General features: G+C 40.0%; 2 protein-coding genes across 2 annotated transcripts; both read right to left on the reverse strand.

Annotated features, from left to right (window-relative positions):
- Nucleotides 1-645: 645 nt before the first annotated feature.
- czib (CXXC motif containing zinc binding protein) lies at nt 646-3,653 on the reverse strand. The gene is made up of 8 exons (XM_062428519.1): nt 3,614-3,653; nt 3,448-3,531; nt 2,659-2,715; nt 2,474-2,555; nt 2,279-2,310; nt 1,951-2,028; nt 1,587-1,652; nt 646-945 (listed from the first exon to the last, which is right to left on the reverse strand). Exons 1-8 carry the CDS (start codon nt 3,617-3,619, stop codon nt 868-870), a joined length of 483 nt encoding a protein of 160 aa, XP_062284503.1. The 5' UTR covers nt 3,620-3,653; the 3' UTR covers nt 646-867.
- A 590-nt stretch (nt 3,654-4,243) lies between these two features.
- On the reverse strand, nt 4,244-10,786 carry uck2b (uridine-cytidine kinase 2b). Its single transcript, XM_062428522.1, has 7 exons — nt 10,384-10,786; nt 7,652-7,811; nt 6,918-7,014; nt 6,606-6,748; nt 6,294-6,391; nt 5,875-5,923; nt 4,244-5,742 (listed from the first exon to the last, which is right to left on the reverse strand). Exons 1-7 carry the CDS (start codon nt 10,555-10,557, stop codon nt 5,606-5,608), a joined length of 858 nt encoding a protein of 285 aa, XP_062284506.1. The 5' UTR covers nt 10,558-10,786; the 3' UTR covers nt 4,244-5,605.
- Nucleotides 10,787-10,892: the final 106 nt, after the last annotated feature.

Here is a 10,892-nt window from a genome sequence, read left to right on the forward strand (position 1 = left end):
AACTACTTTTGGGAAACTATTGACAAAAAACCTAATATACTAATATATCATTTAAAATGCAAAACTACAGTGAAAATTTAGTAAAAATAAATAAATAAATAAATTAGCAAGTCAAATTAAGATTTTTCAAATTATCAGTGGGTACTTACCATATACAGTCTATGGTACTTACCAACTAAACCAACTTTTCCTCATAATTTGTACCAAATCGCATCACATTCAGTAAAAAGTCCAAATACTCAAACAGTAAATAAAAGCAAATTACTAAAAAGCAAAATTAAGGGAGCTGTAAAATGAAGTGTTATCAAATCTGTTTATCAGAGTCATTACAAATGTGTGTCTGTGCATATTGTTTACTTGTCTTTTCATTTCTACAGGTCTACGATTTTTTTTAAGCAGATCCAATCCTGGTCAGTTAACAGTACCTTGAAATACAAACAGAGTGAGAGATCTTCATGTTCTTACTGATCTTTGGTCAAACACCCTCAGTTATCTTCAATGAACTGTTGGGACATAGCTATATTTGCTCAGTACAGATTTATTAAAAAGACCTCATATGAAACATTTTCCACACTTGACTCAATTGTAAAGAGGGTATGAAAACATCCTGCCTGACGGCACTCAAATATCCAAAGAAACTCAGAATTTTCACCATTTCAATTTTATTGAGGCAGTCAAAAAAAAAAAGCCCTGACCATGATGATTAATCCAAGACATGTGTATAGGCATCCTTGAAGTCGTTTGCCACATTTTTTAATGTTCATCAGCCATGCCATGCTTGAAGCATCCATGTTATGAGGAAAGCGGACAGAGGGTGTTTGGTCGTAGTGTTGGTTCGCCATCTCTGACACTCCACACATGATGACATCAGCACTTGATGAACTGGTGTGTGACCTCGTATATTCCCACCGATTCGCTGACTTTCTCATCGTAGTCTGTCCAGTCCTGAAATGTTTCAGATCAAGTTTTTGTCCAGATGCACGCACATAAAAGAAGCTCTGACCCTATGTAAACACTGCTGAGATTATTCAAAGTCATTTTAGAACATGTAGGAAATCACTGACTGAAGTAGAAGTACATATAAATTACAGACCTGTAACAAAATAGCTAATGGAACTCATTGGTTAATGACTACTTAATGATATACATACATACCAAAAGTGCAGTGTGGGTTAGGGTTGCAAAATTGAAAGTGCAAAGCCTTAATTCATTTACACTTCGAAGGCCCAAAACTCCAGTAGCTTGAAAAATGTCTAGTTGGACCGAAAGTCGATTAGTCCAACAGCAAGTTATCACCCATTCCTCTGATTAGTTAGATGTTAGAGGTTCTGATTAGACTACCTCTGCCGTTTTTTGGGTGAAGGTTAGTATGCACTAAAAAGCAAGCATTTTGTAAACAGTATCTTTGTGTTTGCATGTCAAATTACACTAAGATATTAAGGGCAAAAAGCTTTTGTTTTAGGTATAACGGGCCATCTGTCTAATGGGAAGTTTTTCTATCTATTAGGGGTTTCGCAATAATGGGCCATTCAACTAATGGTATGACAACATAACACTGTAGGACAATATGTGCCCACTGCACTTACTTTCTCTTGTAGGTTGATTTCAGGAAATGGCGTCCCAGACTCTGCTCCTTTTGCAACGAAACCAGCCTGGAGTGGGTTTGAAAAATAAAAGGAAGGAATTAAGAGTTGCATTACAATTGCATATCATGTTATCTTTTTTCCACAGCACAAAGTGGAGTCATCAGGAAACACAGGTGTAACTAATGACATTAATTAATTCCTTTCCAATTACTGTGCAAAGGCAGTCCTGAACAGAATCAATTATTGTCATTAGTTGCATGTGTTAACCGGGACCAAGTATCAGCTGTGACAAAGGTCAAGTTAAAGTCTTACAAACACATTTAATGCTCCACAAATTGTAAAACTTCCAAAAAAAGATTCTCACTTGTGGTTGGAAATCGATCGGCTCCAGACCTCGACACTCAAACTTCACCATTGTCTTGAATTTTTCACTGTCCTCTGCCTTCAACCAGCAGACACAGAGCAACATTAGAGACTCGCAATGTTAACGGCTGAAAAAAGGATCCGTTTAACTAAACATACTGTCAGTCTATGCCGACGTATGACACAAAAACACACACACACAATAAAAAGCTGATCAATGGACTAAAACATATCAACCAAGGACAATAGTGAAAATGTTTTTGTGGACTTTCAAATTGCATAAAAACAGGCTGGAAGGTTTAACAGCAGAGTACAGGATGCTTGCTTACATCATAAGGTGTGATTGTGTCCCCCAGGATATCTGTATGGAAACATTATAGATAGATAGATAGATAGATAGATAGATAGATAGATAGATAGATAGATAGATAGATAGATAGATAGATAGATAGATAGATGTTACTATTTCAGAGTTTTCACCTGAGAAAATAATGATAAGGAGAGTCAAATTACACATTACCTACCGATTGAATTTTCCCTGCTGCAAAGTTTACACTTCTGCACCATGCTGGCACTGCCTCGTCCTCCTTTTAGTGGCACACTCTCCTACAGAAATGTTTAATCACAGATTAGCTAGTATGTGTGTGAACATCTTCATAAAAAAGGCAAACTCTATGGAAACAAATATAGACAATTTTTTTCCCCTTACCGCTAGGGTTACATACTGCCATTTATCTGCGATCTCTCCACAGTTGCCACACTTGAGCTAAGGGTAAAAAAGGATAAAACATAGTTTTAGTCTGAGATAAAAGCAAAATATGCTATAACAAATCCACGACCGATTTAAAAAAAATGATATGTGGCCCTCAGTGGAGCTGACACTGTTGTGGTTCAACAGTAAAGGTATGAAAGACCTCAAGGAAGGAAACCTTCAAGGAGATATGGAGACTGCAATACACTCCCCTACACATTTATAAATGTGATATATTTATATAATGTTGATATATTTATGCAAAATTACCATTAGCTTTATTTCCAAAGGTGGAAAATAACTAACTACATTTACTCAAATATTAATTTAAGCAACATTTTAAAAAGGTACTTTTACTTTGCTTGAGTATTTTAGCTTTATGCTACTTAATTCAAATTTAACATAAAATAACATGATGATAAGCTTATAAATGACACTGCATTGTTGTTTGCAGTGCCACCAAGCAAGAGCATGTTTTTTTATTTCCTAATAAATGTCTGGAGGATTTCACATTGTGGTGTTGATACTTCTTCCACCACCCCTGTTTGCTAAATTAGAGATTTGTGACAGTTGGTGCTGCTCAGTATTATTTAGCCTTTAGGTGGGGCATGTTTGTCTATTTGCTCTCACAACGAATGTCATGCAATAATGAACGCTGCTGAACACACAGAGGGACTGGACACGCTACAACTTATCATACTGTAAGTTGGGGAGTGAACTAGCATGCTAGCTTGACAGCTATCTTACCTTCAGAAACCAGCGGAAGTCGTCGCCTTCTGGTTTCACACGGGTCACATTTTCCAGGGTGGCTTTGAACTGGAGCCCGAATTTCTGCCATGGAGATCACAATAAATTACCAAAACGAGCCATAATGTGTTCAATGTTTACAATGAAACACGCTGCTGCTACGTACCCCCATTTTGAAGCATTCCCATTGACAACTCGTTCCGCTGCCTTCATTGTTCCTCGTAAATTATAGTTTCCAACGAACGGACGAATTAGTGCTTTTTTTGTTTGATGCGTGTCTGTATCACAGCTAATGACAAAATAGTCCAACTGAGAATAGTACAGTTGTTAACGGTTGATTTATTAAAGAAATCGTGTCGTAGTTTAAGTTAAGTTTTACTTTAGCCTTGCGCCAACTGATATATATATAGGGAGATGTGCAGTGCTGTATGTTTGGAATAGTATACTATTATTGTATACATTATTTTATCGCATACATTGCGTCTTTTTATCCGCAGTTGGCATTTTATCGGAGCACGTCAATAAACTATTTCAGTGGTTTTTCAGGATTTGGGTCGTAAATGGCCCAAAATCCGTCAGCATTTGAAGGGAGCACAAATTTAGCCGCATATGACGCCCTCAAGTGGACAAATTGAGTAAAGACAGGGTGACCTCATTATTGGTCCCATAGTTACCCATTGCTGATATGACTTTATAGTGAGTAGTCTTCTTTGTTCTCACATACATGCACATGTTATCATGCCGTATCATTAATGTGAAGATCTGTCCAAATAAACACGCGCCTCAGACACGGACACACGGCTGCATAAGTTTATTGATCATTAAAGCCAATTGACGACGTCAATCAAGTTACAAATCATCAAACAACCCCAAGCCAGTTCAACAGTCATACGGTACAAATCTCATCGTACAAATCATTCATTCAATTACACTATACACAACAAATACAGCACGTGGAATACAAAATTCAATCAACAACTTTATTGTTGTAACCTTGTGTCAGAATGGAAAATCATTTCTAGTGTGGATACTTATTGTACATATGGTAACCTGAGGCAACTTTGCGGAGGCATTGTGGTGGGTCTCTGTGGTTAATGGCCATACACATGGGGTAACATATTGCTGTGGCATTGAACACCATCATACGATTTTGGAGCATTTCATAATGGTATCGCAAACCTGAGTACACCTGTAATATCTTATATTCATCAGTTTTGTCTTCACTGTGAATGCAAGCAGCACCATCTAAACTGGGGAAGATTATTACTAATTTATATATACACAAATCTCAATTACCTCATCATGCTTTGAAAATGTCTTGTATAAATTAGCTTTAATTGGGATAGTCAATATAAACCAAGAGGCTATTAATTAGAGGGGACAAGCATCCCAAAAAGGTAACAATACCCACAACACTGGACTGAGTTAATATAGCAGTTGGTTGAACCTTCCAGCTTTTGGCTTCATCGGTCTGCATTATTCTGCATGTGACAATCAGTACTGAAAAATCATGTAGTGTGTTTCTGCTGCTGCAGCAGACATTACACAGAATCAATGTGGTGGACACTTTGTGTAGTAAACAGTGTAACAATGAGTGAACTTTAACACTTGAAAAAAAAGGGAGGATAGGAAATACTTGCAAGATTGTCAGTACAATACAGAATGCAATCCCAGTTTGCTCAACTTTTTTTCAAATCCACACCCTTCGCGTTTGGAACCCACCCAAACATTTATGACACGCCCCGGCCATTAGGGTTCAAGTTTTATCAGACATTAAAAAAAAAAAAAAAAAAAGGTTTCCCCCCCCCTCTTTTATTCATCATCAGCGTGAACTTCCATGAAGCAGCAGGGGATACATAAAACATAAAAAACAAAATGCAAACTGGGAGGAAAATGCATGGGGGTCAATTTTAACCCATGGTCTCATCACAATAACAGAGCTTCTTTCTTTCAACCTTCCTGACAAAAATCTAGTTCAACAATTACCATAAAGATAATTAATAACAAGAGCAGTCATAATAAAAGGCATTTCAATTCTTTTTGCATTTCACGTCCATTCCCCCCCACCCTTCTTAAATACAGTGGTGCCAACAGGCATTATTTACAGCTCCATCCCCCCCACACCCCTCTTCGCTCTGTGAAGAGAGGTGCGATGAGGTCAATGAGGCCGGCTGCTGGACTCCGATGTCCGCCGCTGCCGTGGAGTGCTGTGGCCGTTCATGCAGCCGTTGTGGCGCTTGCTTAGTCCGCCGTTCAGAATGTCTTGGATGTGCTGTACTATCAAGTTGATGGCCACTGTGGAGTCAGAGAGGAAGAGAGATAAAGACTCAACAGAACACCGTTAAAAAAGCCCCAAAGAGAGAATCCTTTCCCAGCCGCATCCAAAACAAGTGCGATGTGTGATCTGTATGATAAATCTGGCCTTACCTAGGTTATCTGCTCCTCGGGGAATAATCACATCTGCGTACTTCTTCGTCTGGTAGAAATTAAGATAAGATCAGGGCTCAAGTTGCAACGTTTTTCCTCATGCACAGATGTGTAATACAAAAACAGGTTGGACCAATGATGGATTTCTCTCAGAGTATAGCAAGGAATTTGTTTTTTTAAGGATTGTGAGCCAGATTTGTACGACCTCAAACAGTTAATGTGTAATGGAGACTTTGTTTCTGAATGATCTCTTTGGCCGTTCTGTACAGCAATTTTTTAGCTACACATCAGCTGACATTCAAATAACAATAAATCTGCGATAGGCTAAACTTTGGTTGACAATGCCAGCTGTCCCAATGTATCGGTCAGGCTTTACTGCACAACTACCGCTGCTGTATGAAGTTAGGAGAGTCACATACTGGTAAGCAGAACTCCTCAAAGGCCGGTTTCACAAAAGTGATGTACTGTGCAAGTACTTGCTCCAGCTCTCTTCCACGTTCACTGATGTCTCTTAGAACTGAAACATAAAATAAAAACTTATTAAAAAAGGAAAATATATATCAATCCAAGTCATTCCATTCCATAATATCATTCAACTTCAAAGTTGTCAAAGCCAACATTCAGTGGTGACTTGCAAGAAAATTATACTGTTGCCAAAACAATGATGTGTGGCTTAGCAATTGATGACATTTTTCTAAAGTTTAATTGAGAGCGAGTGTTAAACCTCCCACCTCTGCGTGAGAGCCGTGTGTCTGGGTCTGTGTCAACGAACAGCTTCATCTGGAATAGATCTCTGATCTCCTGTGAGTAGAACATCAGGATACCCTCAAACAGGACCACATCGGCCGGATACACCGTAATAAACTCGTCTTTCCTGAAACACACAAAGAAAAGTTTCCTTCCATCCATGACGACATTCAGACAAGTCTGTGAGTAATTGTGATTGCAGAGTCAGGAATACCATATATGACCAGAAAGTGTAGATTAAGCATCTAGTCTGCAGAAGGGTAATCATGGGTGCAGGCCAAATGTGTGGGGCTCACCTGGAATGATTGACAAAGTCATAAACTGGGATCTGGACAGTCTTCCCCTGCATGATCTGTCTGAGTGTTTGCATTATCAGTTCATTGTCGAAGGCATCTGAGGAAAAGAAAAGGAAAATGCTCAGTTGTGATCTTCACAGGATGTCATACTGCTTGATTAACTGCCGCTACACCAGCTTGGTGTGGACACGTGGGGACCCGGTCTGCACGTTTGTTAACCTTTTGAATCCCTTTCGAGTAACAGGTGTTGGGTTCAGTCTCTGAGCCACAGAGCAGCTGCCTCTGTAGAAGGCCTGCTGACTGTGGGGATTTAAAATCAGCTGAGAAAGGAAGCAGGAGCAAGAGGGGGTAAAGACAGACTCCAAAAATGGAGTCTGTGCTTGGGAAACACGTCCGGAAAATTGCCCGCGTGGCAGCAAACATAGCTGCTGTAAATGCTGCAGACCAAAAGCCACGTTGTAAATGTTATTTTAAGACTACAAACGGTTTGTTTGAATTTGAGTTATTCTCATCTGATATTTGCATTATTTGTCATTTGTACAGTGCACAAATAACTGCATCAGTTAACATACAAAACTTTGTGGATAATTATAAAAACCACAAGCTCTCAGTGAAACCCTACTTGCAAATTATCTGTTCTTTTTTTCTTTTTTTAAAGGGCACCTGCAAACTTCTTTCCTAGAGGTTATTTTCCTAGATAGACAACACAGGGACACTATCCAATGTTATCATACCTGGATGATCGAAGTTAAACTGGCCCTTTAGAGCCTTGGCCTTCTGGTCTGAAGTCAGCACCTTATAGAAGCTGTCCTGGCTGAGGATCGCCACCTGTCTCTGGTGGTGGTCGATTTTGTTCTGCCCCAGCAGCTCCATGATCTTCTCGCAGACAGAAGACTGCAGACACAGTGACAAATCAGAAAAAACTGATGAGCCAGGGGGGCATAACAAGACTCAGGTAGATCAAGCACAAACAGCCTTAATACACAGCAATTAAAAATAAACACCAAAGTGTTGTGAGGTGGTCTAAAATCAACACCAGCTGCTTTTCACTCCCGCTAACCCAGATATTAGTGAGTGAAAGCACTGTGGTACCTTGATTCAATTCAGTCTACAAAGAACACAAGTAACCCTTTCATATTGATTAAAAAAAGTCAGATTTTCCACGGAATTAAGGTTGAGCGTGTGATTTCCCACACTGTATGAGGTCACTCTCCACATTCATATGTAAACTATTCTGTGCCCCATCATTTTTGTCCTTGCTGACCTCCACAACTAAATGAATCTCATGACGAATGCTGACAGGGCGTTCTGCGGCCGGCTGAGGCCATGTTGCTTTTGTGTTCATGAAACTGATCTACAATGAACTTGGATGCCCCACCCCCACACAGGAGCTGCGAGGATGTATCGACACACTCACGTGCAACACTTTAAGCCAAGTGGGCCAGGCCTTAACGGTGGATTTAATTTACACAATTTCTGGTTAAATCCATGAAACATTCTCAAAGCTTAAACTATACACTGACTAACTGAGTAGTATTTTGCCAAAACACTAATCCCTAGGTTGTCAGATATTGGTTTTGGTTCATAATTTAAAAATACCAAGAGCTGTCACTTTTTCTGTATTTTATGCAAGTGTAAAATAATTATTCAGGGTTTTTTGAAAATTTTAACAGGTGTTTGGTGCTCTGGCTACTTGTTGGGTATAATACATTTTGCGTATGAGTTTGGCACTATAATTTATTACTCAAAAAACAACTGATGGGATGCAATTTAAACTAGATCTATTAATATTTCTGTATTTATTACTGACAACTTAATTTACAAAACACCACCTTTCTTTAGTCAGTTTGGCCTGATTAAAAACACAAAACAATCTGCTGCCTTGCTGAGACTCGACTGGATTGCTTTCAGACTCGAAGGCTACAATTACACCATCCGATTCATGAAACGTGGGTGATCTCACATCCCGGAATGGGGTCACGAACTACTCCATTAAAACTAGTTGGGCCGGGTGTCAAAATAGCACCGACAGCTCCTTGTGAGGGGCTTTCAGGAAGCAAAACACTGGCTCAGAGCCACAGCCCTCATATCTAGGGCTCCCGTTTAGATGGTTACCCTTGATGTGAGAAACCCTCGCGAGATTTGGACGTCTCGTCTCATCATTGTGCACGTTGAAATTATAATTATGGTTTATGGTGTGGCAATGCTGTGGTTAATATCTGGATGGGTTTAGGCACCAAAAACAATTGGTTTGGGGTTAGGGAAAGATCGTGGTCTGGATTAAAAATGATTTCTCTCGCGAGAACCTTCGCAAATCTAGGGTTACCATTTGGGTCTGGGTCAAACACAAGGAGGAGGGACATTTTTGACCTCGCGTTTAATTTTGTGATAAACCCAACACTACCAACGTAGTAGAGTAGGTAAAGTAGGTTAAGGTCAAATAAACGTCTTAATATTTAGAGTTGCCTAAAGATGAGAAGTATCTCCGGTTTACACAACGTGGGTTTTTTTGGCACGACTCGCACGTCGCTAAATAAAACCTGAATCATAACAAAGACATCTAATGACGTCTTCGAAAATGTCCACGTCTGTGTATCACTTCCCTGTGCAGAGAGCGGGGACAGTACCGGTGTGCTGCCGTCAGCTTAGCACTGCCCACGTAAATTACAGTAGGAAAAAAGGCAGATCTAGGACGCTATATGTAACTAGAGAATTGAAAAATACGGTCGTTTTCTGTTGTTATATCATCCCCTCCTAAAAATAAAAAACGCTACGGGTACACTTCCTTTGTCAGTCGGTTAATTGTTTGATATGTTAAGTTATCTCCACGTTGAACAAAGGGACGCAATAACAAAAGGGGGAAAAAATCTTCTGGTGTGCTATTTTCCTGCTGGCGCTTGTTTGTCATTCATTAAAACTGCGTTATTTATTCCAGGCCAAGCAACTACATCAATAAGGTTAGGGCTACAGGGGTGTGTATTTATGTTACTAAATATAACGCTTCCTTCTAACTATTTACGATATTCTAGACAGGAAGGAAATGCTGTTAGCACTGTTTACAAACACAGTTTAGCCCCCTCACAAGATAGCTAAGACTAGCTATTGTCTTAAGCAGCCGGTGCTGCTACCGTGTGATGGAATTCAGCAGTGGGTGGACTAACTAAGCTAAAGGTAGCTGGTACTGCTAATACCACCTTCGCACACTAAAAGAGAAATACAACTGAACAAACTCGGAGTAAAGTACAACAGATGCTGGACATACGTGAAGTTAAACTGGTGTTAACTGAGCTGAGATGGTTAATGACTGAGCTGTCAAACAAGCGAAAAACGTTGAGTCGCCGAAGCCACGCGGTCAGCCAGTTACCCAGCTGCCGGTTGGATACACTGTCGTGATTTCGGCTCGGGGGGAAAAATCGACATATGACAATTCGCTTAAACCGTCAAATTAGCAAGCTAGGGTCCCAACCTTGCCGCTGGCGGTGCCTCCGGATACACCGATGAGAAAAGGTTGCCGAATAACGTCGGTGCTCTCGCCCCGGTCTCTTAGATGTGTTTCAGTGTCCCCGGCCATATTTGCAATGTGTGGTCTGAACGTCTGCGCTGGCACATCATTAGTGTGTTTTTTTTCCTCCACCTGCATTCTACGAACACCCTCCCCCTACTCGGCCTGTGATTGGCTCTGGACACAACAATGTCACTCCTCATGCTAACCCAACCAATCTAACCAACAAAGCTACATTACTAGCCAATCACAGACCGAGGGCGGGTCTTCGTAGAATGCGGGTGGGAAAACAAATAAGGCGGATCACTGTAACGCAGCTCCTACCACAAAATACAGTTAATTTTTACTTACACATTAAATCAATCTATATATATTTTATAATGTAGGTTCATTTAAATACACGTAATTGTTATATTTAAGGTCATGTTTAGTTCATAAATGTTGTCTAGATTGTTCTCTTTTATGATTGACAA

This window comes from Scomber scombrus, chromosome 11 (genome assembly GCF_963691925.1).
Source record: "Scomber scombrus chromosome 11, fScoSco1.1, whole genome shotgun sequence".
Taxonomy (NCBI): Eukaryota; Metazoa; Chordata; class Actinopteri; order Scombriformes; family Scombridae; genus Scomber; species Scomber scombrus.

Excerpts from the sequence above, each read along its gene's own strand:
- czib (XM_062428519.1), bottom strand. Across the intron at positions 2,716-3,447 it reads ACTTCCGCTGGTTTCTGAAG|CTCAAGTGTGGCAACTGTGG; the intron begins GTAAGATAGCTG and ends TTTTACCCTTAG. Across the intron at positions 2,556-2,658 it reads GGCAGTATGTAACCCTAGCG|GAGAGTGTGCCACTAAAAGG; the intron begins GTAAGGGGAAAA and ends ACATTTCTGTAG.
- uck2b (XM_062428522.1), bottom strand. The coding sequence starts at position 10,557 with ATGCAGGTGGAGGAAAAAAAACACACTAATGATGTGCCAGCGCAGACG. Across the intron at positions 7,015-7,651 it reads GTTTAACTTCGATCATCCAG|ATGCCTTCGACAATGAACTG; the intron begins GTATGATAACAT and ends TCTTTTCCTCAG. Across the intron at positions 6,392-6,605 it reads CACACGGCTCTCACGCAGAG|TTCTAAGAGACATCAGTGAA; the intron begins GTGGGAGGTTTA and ends TTTATGTTTCAG.